This window comes from Amphiprion ocellaris, chromosome 10 (genome assembly GCF_022539595.1).
Source record: "Amphiprion ocellaris isolate individual 3 ecotype Okinawa chromosome 10, ASM2253959v1, whole genome shotgun sequence".
In the NCBI taxonomy this organism is placed as follows: Eukaryota; Metazoa; Chordata; class Actinopteri; family Pomacentridae; genus Amphiprion; species Amphiprion ocellaris.
This window is the reverse complement of record NC_072775.1, coordinates 21,965,069-21,988,425: the sequence shown is the minus strand read 5'-3', so window position 1 is coordinate 21,988,425 and position 23,357 is coordinate 21,965,069. Positions and strand designations below refer to the sequence as shown.

Genomic DNA, 23,357 nt, shown 5'->3' with positions numbered 1-23,357 from the left:
ATACAGTGCAGTCAATTTCACACTTAAAGTGAACACAACTTCAAGGTAGAGCCCAGCCCTACCCAGAATCCAGGGTGTACAGGCTGCGTGAATGAGGTCTTTGCTTTATGAAGTAGAACCATTGAATCAGAGACATTGTAGAAGCATAAAATTCCACCTCTAAAATCCAGATACACTCCTATTCTGCTGCCGCAAGGAGCATCGATGGCCACGCTCTCATTATTGTGCTGAAATGAGCAGATTGTGTACGAGCAGTCCAGGCTCCAGGATTTGGCGTTGTGTCCCAGCTTGCAGTCGCTCCCTCCTCCACTCCTGCCCATGTTTTTGTAGCAGACACCGATGGAAACCCCTCCGTTTCCAGCCCACTCTACCTCCCAGTAGCAGCGTCCAGCCATGCCGGCTCTGCACAGGACCTGGGCCCAGCTGGTGAAGCGGTCTGGGTGGTCCGGGTAGGGCTGTGGATCAGAACGTGTGGTCACTCCTCGTCGCCCATCAGTGAAGCACAGATAAGAGTTGGCGGTGTTCGGGTCCAGGGTTATGTCATTGTAGTCTGGACAGAGGATGTGAACAGATAACTAGAGCTGTTTTTTTTTTTTTTTTTTTTATGAAGGACGTTAGAAAAATATAGTAAGATAAAGATGTACTCACACTGTAGGAAATCAGCTCTTGTCTTTGGCTCTGGGTTGTATGGTACGTCAGGGTCTTTAACTGTAAAGATGTAGGGAATTTCAAATGTTAAATGCATCATGCTTCCAGCCGTGTCATTTTAAAACAAGTCTGATAAAGGAGATTTTAAGTAAACGATTACATTTGTGACAGGCAAAAAGTTAATTTTCCACTGGCTGATTGATGTGAAACATGCAAATGCTGTTAGTTGTTGCTGTTGAAAAATGAAATGGTCCATACTTAAGTAGTGCCTTTAACCTGAGCTAGGTTCTACACACCTACTTTACTATGTGGTTCTCATTCAGAGGAAAGGCTTTTAGGATGAGGACTACAATGTGGCAAACATGATGCTACTGTGTAATACTGGCTGTTGGAGCTGCTGCAGAAGTGGAAACTCCACAGATCAAACTTAAGTACAGTGTTAACGTACTTGAACTTCCTTTGAGTGTTTCCACTTTATGGAACTTCTTGTTCGTACTATCCCTCCACTACATTTCATAGGGAAATATTGTTCTTTCTACTCGACAACATTTATCTGACAGCTTTATTTACTTGGAAAAGAACTATTTTACACAACTGATAAAGAAACTTTACAAATACAATATGTTGATGAAGATAAAATCAACGTTTCCAACCTTTTTGGTGTCTTACAATGAGCATTATGCAGTCGGGTTACATTACAGATGTTTGTCATCTCCACCAAATAGTAATTTTTCCCTCTAGACTTCTCACATGCATTCATTTCAGTAAGTGTTCAAGTAATCTAATTGACCAAAGATTAGGGAAAAAGAACAGTGAAAACAAATTTGTGTATCAGAACTTTGTCTTTCCTGTTTGTTGTTCTATTAATCATGTGATGACCCCTGAGACTTACCTGCTGTCCCTTTATATAAAACTGGATATAAAGTAGCTCAAACCTGCAGCAGCTACAGTACCATGCTACTGATGCTTCACTATTACTAATCTAATGATGTCATATGTAATAATACACTGCCTGTCCAAAAAAAAAGTCACACTCTAATATATTATTGGACCACCTTTAGCTCCGAGAACAACACACATTCGCCATGGCATCGTTTCAATAAGCTTATGTAATGTCACAACAACTATATTTTGCTGCACATACTTTTACTTGTTTTTTTTTTTACTTGTAATGGAGTATTTTTACTTGAGCAAAGGATGCAAACATTTCTTCCACCACCAGTTAGATGACACTAGACTGTCATTTTTTAACACACTGCTTCAGCACTCACTTCCTTGAAAGGCTGTCACTCCATAGTTGCAGTTGCTAGGCTGTAATTGGACAGTAGTTGTTGCAGTGGTGTGTTTGCAAAAAAGTAACTGCACACACAAGAAAAAACACATACCTTTAGTCTTCTCTGAGGTACTTCGATTGCTGCTTTCCTTCAGTGAAATCACTGGAAATACAGACGAGCAAATAGCGACTATTCACTGTTTGCAATTTTGAAATACAAAATACAAAATACAATCATCTTTATGGCAGTTGGCTTTAAAACATACCCTTATCGGATATCCTGTTGAACTCTTTTTGAAGCGTTTCATCCAGACTGTCCTTCAGGTCAGCCAGAGCTCCTCTGGTGGTTTTATACATCAGATAGTGAAGTGCATCAGTGCTGGGCATGTCCACGGTCTTCATAGGGAAATGAAGAGACTTGCACTTCTGCATGGACATGCAACACAACCAAATTACAGGACAGGATTTGAATACAAACACAACAAGCCTAAAAAGACAGAAGATCGTTTCAAGATCAATCCATGCGACTCATCTGTCAAAAGAAGTGTGCTGAGTAATAGATTAAGTAATGCTTGTGTTAAATTTCACCATTTATCATGATCTTAACAAAACCGACCACAGTAAAAGGAATGTAACCTGCAGTGATCACAATTATCTGTAGAGCATATTTAGGGAAGTGCTAAAGGAGGCAATAACACTAAGAATACAAAATGTAAAAGCTCAAAGAACAGGTAAATAAAAGACATTATGTGGACCAGTAATAATCATTTTATGCTCCAGAGTGCTCATGGGATAAGGTATGCGATTAATAGTTCAAATAGTTCATCTGGCGATGCCTAATTGATCATTTCTATTAATAAAATATACTATCATTACTACAGTTGTTACAATCAAGTAAAAAACAAGTGAAAAACAGGAGCACCAAAAAATGCATGTTTTATGAAGAGGATTTAGACAGAAGGTTCTCTAGTTTTAAGCCCTGGTTTTGGATATAAAGCACCTTTACCCGAGAATATGGGACTAAAGCTCAGGGCCTATTTTTTTTATTAAGCCTCTAAAAGATTAAATTCAGCCTTTAACATTTAGACTTTTATCTTCATTTTATTTTTAATCTTACTCACACACAGAAGAATAAAATCTATTTATAAAATTTCTTCCAACTAGTGCTGGTCTGTTAAGCTGATTAAAGTGGAACCTTCAGAAAAAGGTGAGCACACACTTTTACACGTCACTGAGCTGTTGTTTAAAAAGTAGCTGCTAATGTAATGTTATCTGAAGCAATACAATTGACTATGTAACTGAGAATTTGGTAACAAAAGCCAAACCATGCCTTTGATCTGAACATTTCACTAGATTTGCCATCTTTTTTTTTTGTTTCAGTTTCAGAAAATCTCATTATTTCATCCAAACATACAGTTTATATCATAAATATATCAGACTGTAGATCATTTCAGAAGTTTATTGACTTTGGCAAAATTTCACACAGATAAAATGTTATTTAAAATATTATTAAAATCACATCTTTTTGCACAGCAACAGTGTTTGACTTTTGTTTCAGATTGTTCATACACACAAAAGGAATTTTTAGGTGAGATTTAACTTTCATGTGGACAATCACTTAGATTGTTTTGCTTAGGAATTCTAAAAATTTGTTGAACTAAATTTAATTCAATGCTTAACACTCTTTACTTAATAACTCACAGACTCACATTTTGTAGTATCTCGTCTCATCATCCCATCTCTGTTTTTTGTCGTTTTCTTTGACAAGATATTCCAGAAATGCTAGAAAACCTGGCTACAAATTTAATCGATGTTACATGAGACTCCTGCAGACTTTCTGTCCAATAGAAGTTTCCAAAAGCAGAAAGAAGATGGGTAAAAAATAATAAAAAAAATAACAGCCAATTTTCAGATTTTCTATGGACAGCTGATAATTTATAATAAGACAATGAAATATGAAAGAAACATTTGCTTGTCAAAACTGACAAATGACAACCAGAACAACCCGTAAGTCCTCTGTTCAGCTATTGATTCTATAGATAATTCTGCGTTTATGAAGCTGTGCAGTACACCTACCAAGTCCACATGTGAATGCTTTGCAGTCCACTTGAGAAGTAAAATAGTGTAAATTTATCTCAGTGGCAGAACATAATAAAAAAAAACTGCAGAAATGTGTCCTGGTAAACGTTGAGATGTTATTTCTTAAAGAAAACCAGAAAGTTGCTCCTTAGATCCATCCTTTTTAAACAATTCATGGCTTCTTTAATCAAGACTATAATTACAAATTATTCTCTTCAGATGGGTGTCTTCACTGCTGTGATTAATTAATAACTAGAGACTAGTATCTACAAGTATGTTTTAACTCAAGCTTGTTATTAAATCAGTTAAGTGATTAGAAGAACTCTCGTTATATGCATCACTTTTCACATTATTGTTTAATTTTGCAAGCCTGACTTTCTAATTTATCCTGCCTCTCTCTTGTGTTTTCTCATTGCATATTTGTGAGGTTAATTTATGACAGCGTTTCCTCATTTGCTCAGTCTTTGCTGTTACTGAGTCTTCCATTATTAACACAGTGGTATTACTCTGCCAAGGAATGCGGCAGAGTTATGTGACAATCAGCGTTGGTTTGTCTGTTTGTCTGTGTGCAACATTACTCAAAAATGGAATCACAGATTAGGATGAAATTTTTCAGGGAAGGTCAGAAATGACACAAGGACCAACCGATTAGATGTTGGCAGTGATGCGGCTTATAGTCTGGATCCACAGATTTGTTAAATATTTCTGTGTCATTGCAAGATAGCGGCACGGCATCACTGTAACCATGACTACAAGTGAACACTACGTCAGCTGCCTCCTGACGATCACATGATTGCGTTCCTACTACATATCCATCTGAAATGACACAAGGAACAATTATTTAAATCGTGGGGGTGTTTCAGAGTCCCATCAATTCCCGCCGCCTGCTACATATTTAGGTCACGCAATTCGGTATCAGTACATAATGTACACATGCATAACACACGCCTTTGCTCAGCGCAAGGTCATTTTTTTATCAAAGATTTCATCTGTCAGAAATGATGCAAAAACTGAGCAGCCTTGGTTGAGTACTGCGCTCTCTGAGTGCTTTTCTTGTTTGCTCCTGTGCCGCCTGTATAAAACGTGCCATACACTTTAAAGTCTGATTGCACTGAAAAGTTTGTGGATTTCTGAAAAAGACGTAAAAACACCAAGGCCCCTGACTGGCTAATGTATATACACATCACTAATGCCTCATTCACATCATATCAGATTTACCATCATCATCAGTTCCTCACTTGTAAGTCATGTTCACACAGCTGGGAAAGTTCACTTTTTCTGAAAGCAGTGACACTGGATTTGTAACATCAGCCAAAGTTTTACAGACAAGCAATTCTTAACCATCAGCCTGCACTCTAATGTGCATCCTTAAGCACAAATCTTAAAAGTTTAGTAAATACAGGCCCAGAAATATAGCAAAGATCCTAAAAGGTCATCAGTACATTCTTAAAAATCTATTCTAATGCTGAGAATCAGTGAAAAACTCTATTATTGTGTCCCGCCTCTTAGTTCTGACTTCTTCAACCTCTATACAGTCTGCAGGAAAAGGTGAAAAACTTTTTCAGAGAGTAATATTTCTTAAAGTAATAAGGCCTTGGTTCAACAAGCTTATTACCATGAATGGTAATAATTTCTTCCGTACCTGGAGGAAGTGGACGTGGTCCTCAGTGTGGGACAGTTTCTCCAGCTCAGCCTCAGTCCTCCTGAGCTCCACTATCTCCCTCTGCACCTTCTCCAGCACCTCCTCAGCCTGACTGACAGCTGCTCTCTGCTGGACTTTAATCACCTCCTTCACCTCGCTGCTCTGTTTCTCGATGGATCGGATCAGCTTGGAGAAAATCCTCTCACTCTCCTCCACCGCTGCCTCCGTGGAGTGCTGTGGAGAATAAAGTGTTCACAGTTTGGTCTCCAGGAATAACGTCCACACCACTTTTGATTCCACGCTGTATGTCAACAACATATTAAAAGCTCCTATAGAGGAAATGCACCCACCTTGATGTATCTGATAACATATCTAAGCTCCTTCTCCACGTCCTTCATTTTCTGCACAGACTTCAAAGCGGTTTCTTGGAGTTTTTTCTGAGAGAATACAAAAGATAGATATCACATGGAGCGGTCCCTCACGGCGCTCAGTCGAATATTTTTTTCCACGGTTGACTTTCAGGAAGGAAAGTTTTGATTTTACAATCAAAGGCCCGGATTGCTTTGGGAGGCCTTTGGTCTATAAGCCACAGAAACATCTGAGCACCATCTACAGCTGCAGGACCAAGGCACACTTTACTCTCCCTGTGTTCAATATTTTACCTTCTGAATCCTTTGCACCTGGCTGTACATGGTATATCAGACACCACCTATACAAATCCAAGGCCTATTATGTCTCCACTCAAATATCAGACACTTAAGACACAACAAGAATGTGTCACCTTAATGTTTTAATACAGCAACTTTTAAATGATAACTGATCATTACACATTCAGAAGGTTGGTGAATTGAAACTGAATTCACAAAGACTCGGTGCAGCAGACGTATCCTGGCTTTAAGTCAACTGCATTGTTAGCAGCTGAGGCTACAGAAGGAGTTGCTATACTCTGTCTAGAGCAGGGGTAGCCAACACGGTGCCCGCGGGCGCCTGGTTGCCCACAGAGACCATGTGAGTTGCCCAACACATGTTCTAAAAATAACACTAGTCACCATGAAATTCCTTATAAAAAATTATAGATGCTGTTCTTTGTAGATCAAAAATACTTACATTAATGCAGATTTTAAATTACAATATTTATTATAATTTTAAAAAAACAAAAAACAAAAATGTCTTTGGTGTAAATGAACTTTGACCTTCTCCGAGTCAAAGTTCACTGCGCATGTCAAACCCCCACGTCATTCTTTGCTGAAGCTTCCGGGCGCAGACACTTTAGGAAGCTAGCTGTGGTTTTTACCCCCAAAACATGACAGAGAAGTGAAAGAGAAAACACTATTTTCACGATGACTGGGAGGAAGAGTTCTTTTTCACGACAGTTAAAGATAAATGTATGTGTCCTATTTGCGGGGCGACTATTGCGACGGCAAAGCGGCACAATGTGGAGAGACGCTACTTTAGCCGCTACATAGCTTCCATGCTAACTAGCCACCTGGTAGCGCACATAGACTGTATGCGCACTAAGGACAGAAAAGCCCCGGACTTAAAGGCAGCTTTGACATCTACTACGCGGCGAAAACTTTCTTCGTGGAGAAAAATGTACTATTAGAAAAGCTTGTTTTAGTGCCGACTGACGGGGCTCCTCCATGACGGGTCGCCATGCAGGCTTCATTGTACGATGCAGAGGTGATCCAGACTTCCCAACATTCCTACATTACCACTGCAGCATTCACCAGCAGGACATATGTATGTACAAAAGTGGCCGGATTTGATCATGTGATGACTCGTGTCATGAAGATCATAAATGGCTTCAAAGCCAAACAACCAGGACATTGAAGGTGCTGCTGGAGGAGCTGTCAGCTGATCATGGTGACCTGTTACTACACACAGAAACCCCATGGATCAGCAGGGGAACAGTTTTGCAGCGTTTTTTGTCACTGTTGGCCGAAATCAAAGAGTTCATGCAATCCAAAGGGGAAGACACCTTGCTGCTTGAGGACACTGAGTGGATTCTTGGCCTTGCGTTTTTAATGGACATCACTGGGAAGCTGAACCATCTGAACTGTGAGCTGCAAAGTAAAGGTAAGACATGATAAGCTCTGCAATGCCAGGCTTCCCACTAACACACATTTACAGACAGAGAAAGAGGTAACATGTTGTCATTCAAAACACCGTGCCATTACACAAAAATGTGAAAAATAATTTGTTGAAAACGTGTAATGATTTGTTGTTATGATCTGTTAAAAATGTTGCAATGCTGGTGAAAAATGCTGGTGATTAGTACTAGTGTGATAGGATTCATTTCAAAATGTGAGAGTTGATTTTTTTCTTCCATAACTGATAATTTGTACAAACATGGGACAGAGTTCATGAATTGTTCAAAAATGTTACAAAGGTGGTAGTTTGTACAAATGAAGCATGATTTGATGACAGGTAATGATTTCCTAAAAATGTTAGAAGTGACAATTTGCACAGAAATGTAACTGGTGTGATTTTGAACAAAATGCTACAAATATGCTGATTGATACAAAACTACCAAGAACGATATTTACCAAAGTTTCAGAGATGGGATACCTCTGACTTTTAAATATTGGAACAGATTTCCATATATATGTGTGTGCGTGTGTGTTTCCTACCATCATTGTTGTGGAAATCATTGTTAATAATTATTGTAAGGAATAATTAACATAAATGTGATCAGACAGTCTTTTTACATATTATTTTCATTATTATTATTGTTTAAAGATGATGGTGCAAGTTTGCTATTGAGGAAGTTTGTATCAAACAAGGTGCCCTTCGTACTACTCAGTACCCTTGAAGTTGCTCTCAGGTTAAAAAAGGTTGGTGACCCCTGGTCTAGAGTATGTGGACTACAAAAGCATATGGGCAGAAATATGTGCCACTAGACACTGAATTTGAAACAGTTTAATTTGACTTCATTTTTTCGATTGAAATTAGTTTTGGCAACTCAATATTGAACTGAAATCATTTTCAGTTTCAGGTGATCTAATTCAAGTGTCATTTTCAATACAGTTATTCAGTTATTCAGTTGAGCAATTCAAATTCACACTTAGCTTACATAGTGTCATATTTCTGCCTACAGAAACAGCAGTAAGAGATTTTGAAGAGCATGAAGCCGAGAAAAACATTTTTTTCACCTCAGTAGTCTCCAGTGAAATCTGCTTCTGAACACAAATAATAACCACTTCAGTTATAAAATAGGCATTAATTTCAAATATTCATTATACCTACATTAGATCTTTTTTGGAGGTCTCAGTTGGACCCTCGACCAACAAAGCAGCGGTGATCTAGCTTCATTATAGTCGGAACACATGATTAAATTAGGACTTGTAGATCTAATATGAGTGAAGATTCAACAGCTGGATGGTTATTTAAGATAAGATAAGATAAGATAAAGTTCTTTATTTCTCCCCACTCCAGGGGAAATTTACATTGTTACAGCAGCTTATGTAACAGTAGACATAGTGATAAGAATAAAAGAATAATAGAACAATAGTAATAATATTTACAATATATACAAGGGTGACAGATGAGGGTAAAGTGGCTTAACAGAAAAAATAAAAATAAAGTTTAAAAGTGCAGAGATGTGCAGTGCAAGAATGTCAGTGCAAATTTTATGGTTTGGGGTGGTAATGATATAGTCCAGTTTATGTTAACATCAGCCAGTGATGCTGATGTTGTAAAGTCTTATAGCAGATGGAATGAAGGACCTGCGATAGCGCTCTTTCTTGCAGGGTGGATGTCTTAGTCTGCTGCTGAAGGAGCTGCTTAAAGACCCCACAGTGTCATGCAGTGGGTGAGAGGGATTGTCCATGATGGATGTGAGCTTTGCCAACATCCTCCTCTCACCCACCTCCTCTATGGAGTCCAGGGAACAGTCCAGGACAGAACCGGCCCTCCTGACCAGTCTGTTTAGTCTCTTTCTGTCCCTTTCAGTGCTCCCTGCTCCCCAGCAGACCACTGCATAGAAAATAGCAGACGCTACCACAGAGTCATAAAATGTCCAGAGCAGAGTCCTGCACACCACTCACCTCAGACCTGTTCAGAAATAGATTTTGATGGACTGCTGAAGTGAAATAAGTGAAACTTCATACGATAGAGGACCATTCATCCTGTTCAGACCCCAGTGGATCATAGAACTGTGGCCTCAGGATGAAGGGATGCAGCTGAACTCTTTTCCTCTTCAGTGAAGCAGCAAAGCCCCCAACAATTACACATGTGTATGTAACTTAGTACTAATAGTATTTTTATTATAAGACAAATGTAGCCATACTAGAATTTTTCATTTTTAATCTACTAGGTTTTATCTAAGTGGAATGACAATTATCAGTGTAATGAAAGCTGTTACAGAGCTCATACTGATCTTCTGTAGTTGGTAAAAGTCACATTAATGTATTAATGACGCATTGACTACCATTCAAACATTTGGGGTCACTCAGGCAAGTTCATGTTTTACATGAAAACTCACACTTTTATTCATGTGCCAACATATTTGCACAAGGGTTTTCTAGTCGTCGATTAGCCTTTCAACACCATTAACTAACACAATGTAGCATTAGAATACAGGAGTGATGGTTGCTGGAAATGTTCCTCTGTACCCCTATGGAGATATTCCATTAAAAATCAGCTGTTTCCAGCTAGAATAGTCATTGACAATGTCTAGCTTTAGTTTAGATGAAATTTGAAATATGTGACTGTTCTTTGTCTGCCGTTCTTGTGCGACCTACAGCTGCTAGCCTTGTGGAGAACTCCTATGAGGCGCAATGAGTGCAAATAACAATCAGTCTTCTCATGCAGTGACTGGATGGGCTTTTTGACAGACCTGTCACTGCCACAGATAAGGGTTTTATTTTTTTTTATTTAATACACTACCAGTCAAATATTTGGACACACATTCTTATTCAGTGCTTTTTATTTATTTGTATTATTTTCTACATTGTAAATTAGTACTGAAGATTAACATTTTTTTGTTTGCAACATAATTTCATATGTATTATTTTATAGTTTTGATGTCTTCAGTATTAATCTACAATGTATAAAATAATTAAATAAAAACCATGAATGAGGAGGTGTGTCCAAACTTTTGACTGGTAGTGTATGTCTTATTGACTGCTGCTGGTGTGTGAAGGGAAAGTACCACAAAGCTCCTGGAATACTTTGCATACTCTAGCTTTATAGAATTTTAGTGTCCGACTAACACATTTTGCATCAACACTTCTTTAAGGGAGGAAAGTCTGAATATCAAAATGGTACAAATATATTTCCATCCAGTATGACTTAAACTGTCTGTGGATGTAGTTTGTAGACGACAACTAAAACTTCTGGAAATTTAAAGAAGATGCTTCGTCAGACTCAAAAACTTGCCTGAGAATCATCACATTTTGAAGTTTTCTTAAGTATCAAAAAAATCCAGTGACAGTCATGACATCTATAGGTGCAAACAGAGAGTACTAATAACTAACTCAGCATACTCTTGTGAGACAGTTTGCCCAAATTAATTCAATAAATAGTTAAAATGGGATTTTAGTCGTAGCCCACGGATACATTGCCTTTTCACATTTCCCAAACTTCACTTTTCCATCATTTTTTTGTACAGTTTGTGTCACGGGCTTAGAAATTCTGTGCATATAGCATCATTGGTACAGAAAAAAAGTAAATACTAGAGCCAGCCACCAGCAGTCAGCTTAGCTTAACATAAAGACTGGAAACAATGGGAAGAGTTGCCAGGCAACCAGCAGACACAGCAGGACATTACTTCTGTCAGGTCTGGTGTATTTGCTTTTGATGGATAGTGATAATCACTCAGAACCAGGGTAGATATTTCCTCTTGTTTTCAGTGTTTGTGCTAAGCTAACTGACTGCAGCTTTACTAGTATACTCACTGTACAGAATCAAGGTCTGGCAAAAAGCTAGCAAGTGTTTTCCAAAAGTGTCTACTACCTTTTAGTAAAATAAAAAAAAGAAGTGCCTGAAATCAAACATACTAACATCACTGTTTAATCAATTGAACCCAAAATCAAACATTATATTGTCAGTGTTCCGTGCTTTAACTCTCACATGACCAACTCGGCAATCATACAGCTACCTTCTTTAATCACATGCTCATACAGGAACAACTCTGAACCATAAAAACATATAGAGCTGTTTTCACATGCTATGGAGAGTCAAACTTTACAAATAAACTAACTTTTGCATGTAAAATCTGTAGAGTGCTCCTCTGAAATCAAGTAAACACATCCAATAAATCCTCTGTCTGAATGTTGGTGTAAAATTCTGCATGAGTTCTCTACAGACCAGTTTAAACTAAAAAGTTAGTTGCAGTCAAAGCTGTTATCAATCAATTCTGAAATTGAATTAAAAGGATACAGAAATAATTTGTTACAAATCACCTGTTGTGCTGCTCTCTCATCCACCACTGACACTGTATCGTGGCCCCTGTGCCTCTCTTTAACACACTGTGAGCACACACACTGCTGCTCAGTGTGACAGTACAGCCGCAGTAGTTTGTCGTGCTGTGGACACAGCTTCTCTCTCAGCTCATCTGAAGCTGGGATCAGCTTATGGGCCTTTCCATGAAAGTGTTCTTCATGGACTCTCAAGTGAGCCACACAGTAGGACTCCAAGCACAGAAGGCAGGATTTAACAGCTCTGCTTTTTCTCCCTGTGCAAACACTGCATTTCACCTCCTCTGTTTTGGTTGAGTGCTGAGCAGCAGCTTGAATTCCGCTTCGCTGAAACTTCTCCACCACTTCACCCAGAACTGTGTTTCTGCTCAGCAGAGGTCGCGGGTTAAACACCTGCCTGCACTGAGGGCAGCTGTACTGGCCTTTCTGTTTGGGCCTGTTCCAGTAGTCGTCAATACATTCCAGACAGTAGCTGTGTCCACAGGGGATTGTCACCGGGTCTCTTAAAACCTCCAGGCACACCGAACAACAGAACTGCTCCTGTTCAATAGAAATAGTTGCGGCTGCCATTTCCTGCACTCTGAGCTCAAACTGGCAGGAACAGAGATGGGCGTAGCTCACAGGTGTACTGATCACAGCTTCTCACATTTCAGTTGCTGCACCCTGAAGCCTCCAATCACAGCCAGTAAACCAGCAAATAGGCCGTCCCAGATAGACTATGCAAAGAGCAACCTTCTACTGACCCGCCTCTCCTAAGGAAACACCAGGTAAGTTCACATTATGTACACTGACCTTTAAATGTAACCTGATATATCACATTTTACACAAAAGCCCTGCATTGTCTTGTGTGTGAAGTCACCCTCCTGTACTGAAGAATGTATTTGCTCAGTGAAATGTAAACCGACCATCATGCGAATAACCACCAGCCGTGAGAAAGTCCAGTCATTTTGCTTTTTAATGTCAGCATTTCACACATTACAGTCTGTCTTTGAAGCAAAATGATTGTTGACAGAGTTTGGGTTAAAAATGAAAAAAAAACGTATAAAATCATATTTTCATAAAAACTAAAACTTAACTAAATTACAGAGTAATATACCTACACTTACTGAAGTAAGATGTGGTGAGTCAGTCCTGCTGCCTAATACTTAATAATACTTAAAACGTAAAGTAAATGCATTGTCTGTGTCTTTGCTTGTGTTTTCCTGCCTGCACTGTAACACAAGATTCAAGTAGCAGAAGATGAATTATTTTAAATGTCCACCCATGAGTGGCAGTGTGGATTTGTGAATACAGACCACTCAAGTGTAATGACATTCAGCCTGTGTAGGCGCATGAGAAATGTGGAGTTAGATGTCCACCAGAAGTCTATTTCCTCCTGGGGTGAGCACGTCGCTGAAGATGCCTCTGTCTGGATCCTGTGGAGAGTTTAGAGCCTGAGCAAACACAAAGGGAATTATAAGTCTTCAAAAACATCAGGGCGAGGACATGTACAAAGACGGCTCACATTTGGGTCAGTCTGTCATTTCAGACAGAGATGTTGCTGCGCGGTCCCAGATTTAGTTTAGACTTTATTTATTTGTTGTTTGGGACCAAAAACTAAGTTCTGTAAAATGTTTTTGCAGATTTTTGACGTTTTCAGATGTGGGAACTTTTGTATTTTCATCCTCAAAAACATTTTGATTGGGAAGCCATTTAATATCCAGGACAGACAAAATCCTAAAGCCAAATTTTTAACTACTTGCCTCTAGAAGATGGAAAAAAAATATGGTGTATATATATATGTGTATTAATATAGATGCATCTATATTTCCTACTAAAAATACAGTCTTTCGTCAGCATGTCAGCAACTTTTGAAGCCTCTAACAATTATACATTTGATGAGGTGAATTACAGAAACTGGTGTGCGTAGTCTAAATATTGTAATTTCAAGTTGCTTCAATGTTGTCTTCATGTCAAAACTGAACAACATAAGAGGCTTATTTTGCCTTACCGAATGACCTGAAAGCGTACAAAACCCCAAATTCTCAAAATTCAGCCCAACTTTTTGTCAGAACTTAGTTTTAGGGTCCCACATAAGTAAATATAATATGTAACTGAACAAAAGAAATATTTACAGATATCCACCAAGTAAATGACTACATTATGTATCCAAGTCTGGACACATAGAAAATTTCATTAACTACATTTACTTTTTTTACCTCCACATACTAAATATGGCTTTGTCGAAAGAAGAAACAGTTGAACTGGTACTTCTCAGTGGTTGTAAAGGATGGACATATGGAAAGATAGCAGATGAATTTAACGCACGTCATCTGAGGAGGATTCCACCTGGCTTTTCCACGATGGCGAAGGTGGTAAGAGGAGGTGAATTTGCATTGTTGCTATAATTTGGCATACGTATTTACTGCTTCAATAGATGTTCATTAATGTGCACTGTCCCTATCAAATAAGTAAATAAATAACAAGTTTAATGGCTAAAATTCATGCTAGCCCCTAAAAATCACTTTCCCAACCCTAAGCCTAACTCTAACCATAACCATTGATATGTTCATCCTTCATGTTCACTGAGAAGTACCAGTTCAGCTCTTTCTTCTTTCAACAAAGCCATCTTTAATCTGTAGAGGAAAAAAAATATATAGTTAGTGAGATTTCCTATGTGTCCAGACTTTAGGGACACCATGTATTATGTTTCTGAACATGTTGCCATGAAATAAAATCTATACAAGCTTCAAAGTTTTACATTACTGTAAAAAACAAAACTATTTTTATGGCTCAGAATCATAAAATCAACATTCAAAAGGATTACACAGAGAAAAGCACAAACAAATCTGCTGATACAAAACAATACTCCCACCTATAGTCCAGTGATATACAGTACAACACTCCGGGTTAATCCTGTGGCCTCATTTGCTATCACTACATTTATTAAGGCAGAATATCTCAGCACTTATTCAATTGCTGCAGAAAATGTGTTTGTTAGTTTCTGTCATTATAATGATAACATTTGTGGTATAATTTGCACTTGGTTTGCTCTGATAATGTACAGTCATGGAAAAAAATATTAGACCACCCTTGTTTTCTTCCATTTCTTGTTCATTTTAATGCCTGGTACAACTAAAGGTACATTTGTTTGCATAAATATAATGATAACAAAATTAGCTCATAAGAGTTTAATTTAAGAGGTTCTATCTAGCCATTTTCCATGGTTTTCTTCATAATAATCAAAATCACTTAACTTCTTATATCAATAGCTATGACATTGTACTACCAAAAACAGCTTTTAGACATTCCATGTTTTCTTTTCTAACAGCGCTTTCTGCTGCCTTTTGTTGATGAAGGGCTTCTTCTGTGCCCTGTATGACTTCAGACCAGCTTCAAGAAGTTGGTTTTGAACTGTCCTTGCTGAACAAGTCACATTTCTTGACAGCACCCACTCATTTTTAAGGTCCCTGGAGGTCTGACGATGATTCCTGACAAAGGAACACGAGTGCACTGTCCTCTCTTGGGGTAGAAAGATGTTTCCTTTCGCGACCAGCTAGCAGTTTGGTAGCACCACGTTCAGCTTGTTTTTTCTTGGTGTAATGAACAGCTGTCTTGGAGATCAGTTTTTTCGCTACCTGTCTCTTACTCAGGCTAATTTCCAGCAGTGCCAAGATGGCTGCCATTGTGGCTTCACATAATTATTTTGTTTTAGGTACTGTGTGAGAGAACTTCTGAGTTGTGCTATGGTTTGAATGTCAGCAGGAAACCACTCTAAGCTTTTGCATGTGCAGTGCTGCTTATGACATGAAATGGCCTCTTATATGCCCTGGGAATACAATTAAGCTGAAGCATGTCAAATAGGACATAAAGTATTACGTAATCAGCTGCATTTTTTGTCGTGTTCATTGTAGTCTTCAGGTAATATACCTTCAGTGGTACCAGGCATTAAAATGAACAAGAAATTGAAGGAAACAAGGGTGGTCTAATATTTTTTTCCTTGACCGTAGATTCTACATGTGCAAAATGCAGTATGAATACTACAATGGCTCCTTTACCAAATGGTGAGAAGGCAAACGTGGGCACAGCAGGTCCTGGAGGGAGGAACGGGTTGAGGGGGCTCACAGGATTTTGGTCCAGACCAAGAGGAGGGATTACTACAAGAACAAAGAGAACAAGCACAGTTACTGCACAGTCTCAGCTGTCCAAAGCCTGCAGCACTTGTACACATTCAGCAAACTGTGCTGTGACCAAACACGCTGATTACAACGTTTCTGCTACAAGGTAATGGTGTTAGGATCTTGCAATTAGACGTTGTACAAAAAGAACACAAATTATACATACAAAGGGACACAAGTGTAATAACATATACAAAAAAACACTATAAATAACATTAATCAGTATGATTTAAACTGATTTTTAGCTGCTACCATACGTTTAAGTATGTTTTTGTGCATGTATGTACATGTGCAACTGCAAGGTTCATCACATTAAATTTAAGACTTTGTAAAACATTTTTAATATCAGAGAGGAATTTAATACCCGTTTCACATTCACCACAAATAAAACAAGTAAAATATCGTTGTAAACCAGTGAAGGCTTCAAATTCATCATCACATGCATCAGTTTCTTGATATTTTAGAACATTTTGTCAGTATTTCCCACCTGTATATAACAATAATGCCTCAAAATTTCATGAATTGACACATGAAAACAAAATAGCAAAATAAAACAGAATCATTTTACATCATCTAACCTACTGCCCGAACAATTGCTGAGATCTGCAGATGAAGCCCTGTTGTTACTCCCAGGTCACAGTTAGAGACAAAGGCTGATCAGGATTATCTGCTATTAGAAACCCCTCACTGTGGAACTCTTAACCTACTGAACTCACACACACAAGTTGCAATTTTATTTAAATTTTTTCTTACATTTTTTTCTCTCTGAGGAAGTTTTAGGAAATGTTTGATATACGTTTAATTTAGATTTTTTTATTCAGATTTTTTTGATCATATAATTTATTTTTTTTGCTGTCTTTGCTTCCAATTGTCTGGTTTTATGTCTTTGGTAAAATATTCTGTAATACTGTTGAGAACACAGACACATAATTAGTTAATTAATCATAAAACATAATGGCCGAGGGGCCATTAATGAAAGTAATCATTAGTTTCTAGGCTACTGTTAGGTGACTTTGCATAGCCTCAATTCACAGTTGGTACAATCTGTATAACAGACACCCTGGACTCAAGTAAGAAAAAAAAAAACCTTGAACAGGAATACAAGTAGCACTGTGAGTTTTAAACAGAGCACTAATATATGAATCCTAAAAGTCAAAAAATGGATCTTTAATGGTCTTTAATTATTGCTTAAAATGCATTTGTTTTCACAGTGAGCTATTTAAAGTTTGGTATTTTTACTTCTCTGTTACATTAAAGGCCTCATCGAATTAGTTGCTGTATAAGCCTGTCAGTGCCTGGTAAATTTCTCTGTATTTCATCTTGTACAGGAGTTTTAAATCTGCTTTTTGTGGCGATATTACCTCCCTGGTGCTGTAGCAATTCATAATTATGTCAACCAGCAATTGGTTTGCCAGAGGTGAGAAGGAGAGTAACCATAGCTACGGAGACAGAATAGGCTACAGTAACTGGGGAGTATGATGGAGCAAACGGTGGAAAAACCTGGGAAGTTTCCAAGAAAACCCACTGATGCTCCAGATAAAAAAGAAACTCACTGTTAAGAGAAAGAATTACAATTGAAAAGAGAAAGTGATAAGCAGCAAGGCATGTGTCATAAGCATGTGTCAACAGTGATTGTGTAATTGCTCTCTTTGCCAGAGGGGGGAGACTAACACAAGCATCTCTACCACCAGAAGTTTTGACATGTTAAAACATTTGTGTTAAAAACTGTAAATGCGTGGCTGTCCTTTCCACAACATGATTTAAAGACAAACCTAAGCAGACTCACGTATTTGTGCTTCCATTTGTTGGGCCGACCCAGAGTCTCCAGAGTGTGTTGTGTTGAGCTGAACCACAGGACTCTGAGGACTTACAATTACTACGTCTCTCACTACAAAGAGAAAAAAGTGAAATCACATGAACAGAGTCGACAGAATAGTTTAGATCACATAGAAACACAAAATCAGATATGAGACTTTGTGTGTACCTCTTTCATAAATGCTGACAAATCCTCCCTGACAGACCTCCTGAAGCAGTCCCTTAAAATCTGACACTGCTGTCATCACCGGGCCGAAGGTGAGGTTGGGGTCAGCCGTGACTGAAGGTGAAGCCGACAGCACGGCTGGAGCATGGAGAGACTGACAGGTCTACACACAGAAACCAGGAGGGAGAGGATTGACCATGTGTTATTGAGTCAGCGTCTAGAAAGTCAGAAAAAACCTAAATATGTGTGCGAGGCCTTACCTGAAGGAAATGCACGGGGTCATCGCTGTTGGAAAGTTTGTCTAGTTCAGCCTCGTTCTTCTTCAGCTCAGTGATCTCCTTCTGGATCTTATCCAGCAGCTTCTCAGCCTCACCGACGGCCGTCTTCTCTTGGGCTTTGATCAGCTCTCTCACCTCAAAACGCTTCAGCTCTATCGACCGAATCAGTTCAGTAAAGACGGCGTCGCTCTCCTCAGCTGCTGCTCGAGCCGAACGCTGGAGGGAGACACAACGGCAGGCAAAGAGTAAAAAAACACTGCTGCTTCTATAGAAAGACCGTGAAGACACTGGGTATCAGCACTTACGATGAGAGAGAAAATGCCTTGTCTCAGCTCCTGCGCCTCCTTTTCTCGTTGTTGAATCCTCAGCTGGGAACTCTGCTTCATGTCTTTGAGCTGCTTCTAAAGACAAATGTTGGGAAGATGATAAATTAAAAGTCCCAAAGTTCAGTATTTAGTATTACTGAATGCATCATTGTGTGCTAGGCTTTGCAGATAGTACTTGGGGTTTCTGTTATTGCTTCCTCATGTACACTACCATTCAATGCTTTTTATTTATCTGTATTATTTTCTACATTGTAGATGAATACTGAAGATTACCTTTTTTTCTTTACAACAGAGTTCCATATGTATTCTTTTATAGTGTTGATGTCTTCAGTATATGTATAAAATAATTTAATAAAAACCATTGAATGAGAAGATGTTTCCAAACTTTTGACTGGTAGTGTGCTTTGTCTGAGTGTATATAAGATCAAACGTCCATTTGATAAGCAGATAACAGCGGCCAGATTACATCAAATCAGATCTAGATAACATTGTTTATGTTGAACATTGGACCAAATTAACATAGAGACTCTAAAGACTATTTAAACTCAGTTTTAGATTAAATTAGTTACTCTTTTTTTTTTTTTTTTGGAAAACAGAAAAAAAGAGCAATTTCAATGTTTTTTCTCAATCTAAAATGCATGAGACCACATTAAACCTTTACTAATGTGCATAATATAAAAGTAACTAAAATATTTTCTCAAATATGGTACTTAAGTAGTTATTTAGGCAATGTGAGGTATTTAAACTTCTACTTCACAACAAATGCTGTACTTTTAATCCACTACATTTATCTAACAGCTTTACTCAATAGTCATCTTTCAAAATTCGGATTTCTATTTACAAAAAACACATAAACTAGAATGTTGCATTATAAACTGTCCAACAGTAACCACGCAGTCTAAGGAAACTGTTTTGCTAACTGTTTAAGCATTGTTGTTTTTTAAATGTAGAATTGCACAGCTTTTTGTTTTGGTTCTAGCTTCTCAAAGTGAATCAATTACTCAAGAAAAAAAAAGAATATTCCTTAACACACACGACCATTACATGTGGTTCTGTAATAGTAATTAACAGCACAGTCACATTTTTCTGATTTTAATTAGAATTTAACTTTTACTCGTGATTCACTGTGTATTTAGAACTTTTATTTGTAACTGAGTATTTTTACTCTGCACAGTTAATGCTGTTTTCGTTGCTGTTTTCGTTGCTGTATCGTGCAATTTCCTAACATATTTATCATATTCTTCTGGTTTTTATTCCATTTCATTTACCTCTCATATTGTATATGTCTGGCTTCCTTTGCAGGTGTTGTCATTTTTAATTTTGTTTTGTTATACAAGTACATTTGATTCTATTATTTAATGTTGATATTTTATTTCTTATTGCTTGTTGTTCAGCACCGTCTAGCGGAAGCTATTTATATTTTCGTAATGCCATTTATGATGACAATAACGCCATTCTAATTCTAATTAATATTTTGAATGTGACTTGTAATTGTTGCCTATTGTGAAACCAGCATATACAGTGTATGAAATGTGTGGGGCTTTTTCCACACATATTGGATGTATTTACTTATTTATTCTTCACTGTAGGTTATTTTGATCTAATTGAGACTATTTAAATCCAGTATTAAGAACAACTAACATTTGCTAATCTGTTTTTATATCATGCAGATCATTTTATTCTTTTAATATGAGATCAACTGATCTATTATATATTGACTGTTTAATGCTATTTACATGTAAATAGTGAGTATATATTATTAGATAGATAGCTAACAGTTAGACAAAAAGTATGTTAACAGTACAGTGAAGTTTCAATTCACTGTCACCACACAAAGCACGATGCTTTGATTTGTCAGTACACTTTTAGATCTATGAAATACTTTATACATTTGTGAAAACTGAGTAAACCCACAGTTTCACAGTCTGTTTTTTCATCCAGACTAGATCGAGGTACAAACTGCAATTCTCAGACTCGTCACACCTGGACTACAATCATGTTAAAACTCAAAGACTGTTCAAAACACCTTGACAGGTAGAACAGAAAAAGGCTTACTCTACTGACAACCAGTGTTTTTTGGATATATACACTACCATTCAGCAGTTTGGGGTCACTCAGACAATTTCATGTTTTCCATGAAAACTCGCACTTTTATTCATGTGCTAACATAATTGCACAAGGGTTTTCTGATCATCAATTAGCCTTTCAACACCGTTAGCTAACACAATGTAGCATTAGAACACAGGAGTGATGGTTGCTGGAAATGTTCCTCTGTACCTCTATGGAGATATTCCATTAAAAATCAGCCGTTTCCAGCTAGAATAGTCATTTACCACATTAACAATGTCTACACTGTATTTCTGATTTATTTAGCGTTCTTCTTTTTTTAAATGCTTTTCTTTCAAAAGTAAGGACATTTCTAAGTGACCCCAAATTTTTGAACGGTAGTGTACATGTCACTTTTGAATAATAACTTTAACCCCAATAACCCCAGAAGTTTAGTCCATAGTCAATAGTCAGGTCAGATCACCGTTAGTCAATGAGATAGCACATTTTAAACAACAGCTAAAGTGCTCTCTAGTAGAGAATAGGAGGGGTTTTATAAACATACCCCACAAGTTTAACTATCGGGTTAAGATCTACAGTATTCTATAAGTTACTACTACAATACCATGACAACCAAAGTCAGACTATTTTAGTCTTGAGTGTCAAAAGTAGCACAAAGTTTCACTGTGCTGCCGATAATTTTGCAGGACTCCAGAAATAAAAAATCTTCTGCTACATGTTACATGCTGCTGACTTCACCTGTTTCTGCTGGATTTCTTCCTCCGCCAGCACCGTGTCGTGGCCCTTGTGTTCGTCTGTCAGACACAGGTAGCAGATGCAGCGTCTGTCGGTGCGGCAGTAGACCTCCAGCAGCTTGTCGTGTCGGGGGCAGATGTTATCCTGGAGCCGCTTGGAGGCCGCCACCAGCTTGTGCTTCTTGAAGGCGGCGGAGTCGTAGTGAGGCTGGAGGTGGAGGTCGCAGTAGGAGGCCAGACACACCAGACAGGAGCGGACAGCCTTGTTCTTCCTCCCGGTGCACACGTCGCACTCTACGTCGTCGGCTTCGGCGAAACTTTGGTTGGGAGGCGCTGCGGCCTCCTGGAGTCCCGTCTTTTTAAACTTCTCCACCACGTCGGCTAGCATGGTGTTCCTGGACAGCAGTGGCCTCGGGTTGAAGTTCTGGCGACACTGCGGGCAGACGAACGCTCCGAGGTAGTCGTCCTGGTCCCAGTAGTTCTGGATACACACCGAGCAGTAACTGTGTCCGCACGGGATGGTCACCGGGTCCCTCAGCACGTCCAGGCAGATGGAGCAGTTAAACTGGTCCCTGTCCAGAACCACGCCGGCCTGAGCCATCGTCCAAAACACCGAGCAGGTCGAAAATACGGCGAAAACACAGGAAAGTGTCAGAAGAGCTCCACAGCTGCTGCTGCTTTGTTTACAGGAAGAGAAGTGCAGGGGGGCGGGGCTTAGGTGACGTCACCGGTACAGACGGCAGAGCGGAGGGACATTTAACAATTAAATCATCTCTATTCAGTACATGTCTGGTCATTAAGTGCTGAAGTACTTGTGTCTTGCTTGTCTTTTTGCGCTATTGCTTATACGTTGCATACATTTAGATTTTTAAAAAAATGAAGATTATATATAAGAAAACAAAAACACAACATAATACATACAAAACAAAGTTTGCCTATCGGAGATCCAGAGTATTCTTGGATTTGTTGAGTTTTCACATTTATTTTATGGTCAAGATCAAGGTTTTTTGATTTACGCCCGTGGATAGATTTGTCTTGCATTATTTGAGTAAACTTACACAATAAATAATGCTATAGGGTATTGTATTGGTCCGTGTATGGATCTGGTAATTGGATTTTCCGTTCTGAAACGGGTATTGAAAAACAAAAAACGAGTGGTTATTTGATTTTCGTTTTAAAATACAAAAATTAAAATTGAAATACAAGGCGTTTTTCCTTTTCATGATCAAAAAGGGATATACGATTTTTTTTTTTAAAAATGCTTTGATTTTCGTTTTATATTTAGAATAACAAGAAAGTAAAATCAGTAAGAGACAGAAACGAAAAAAGATCCGTTTTTTTCATTTTGTGAGACCGGAAGTGGTCATCAGCAGGTGTTGAGCCAAACAGAGTACGGTGCATAGACTGTATATACATTTTTTTTCGTGAGTTTTCATGGTCAAAATGAAAGATCAGGTGGCCGATCTTAAAATAAATCAATATTGATTTTTTTATAGAGCGTTAAAGTTTTGCGAAGCCAGGGGGTGGGACTATTTGATTGACAGTCCGGTCAGGAATGATTGACAGGTCCTATGCAGGAGGCAGCAGAGACTCTGCTCTCCTTGTTTGGATTAATTCTGATATAACTGTTGGTTTATTTATCGGTGGAGCAGCATATTTTCCACAGACAGTTTTCCTGCCCGTTGGCTCGTTTTAACCAGTTTTCTACCTTCGGCTTATTCTACCAGCAGACACTGAAAGGACTCTAATAGTT

At 38.4% G+C, this 23,357-nt stretch overlaps 2 protein-coding genes across 2 annotated transcripts; both read right to left on the bottom strand.

Annotated features, from left to right (window-relative positions):
* Positions 1-15: 15 nt before the first annotated feature.
* LOC111570407 (E3 ubiquitin/ISG15 ligase TRIM25-like) lies at positions 16-12,710 on the bottom strand. Its single transcript, XM_035949489.2, has 7 exons — positions 12,047-12,710; positions 5,993-6,079; positions 5,643-5,876; positions 2,188-2,347; positions 2,034-2,084; positions 649-708; positions 16-550 (listed from the first exon to the last, which is right to left on the bottom strand). The coding sequence occupies exons 1-7, from the start codon at positions 12,629-12,631 to the stop codon at positions 24-26; spliced, it is 1,704 nt and encodes a 567-aa protein (XP_035805382.2). The 5' UTR covers positions 12,632-12,710; the 3' UTR covers positions 16-23.
* Positions 12,711-12,998: 288 nt separating this feature from the next.
* ftr67 (finTRIM family, member 67) lies at positions 12,999-22,319 on the bottom strand. Its single transcript, XM_023273178.3, has 7 exons — positions 21,609-22,319; positions 18,783-18,878; positions 18,460-18,693; positions 18,203-18,362; positions 18,005-18,106; positions 16,099-16,197; positions 12,999-13,494 (listed from the first exon to the last, which is right to left on the bottom strand). Exons 1-7 carry the CDS (start codon positions 22,203-22,205, stop codon positions 13,427-13,429), a joined length of 1,356 nt encoding a protein of 451 aa, XP_023128946.1. The 5' UTR covers positions 22,206-22,319; the 3' UTR covers positions 12,999-13,426.
* Positions 22,320-23,357: the final 1,038 nt, after the last annotated feature.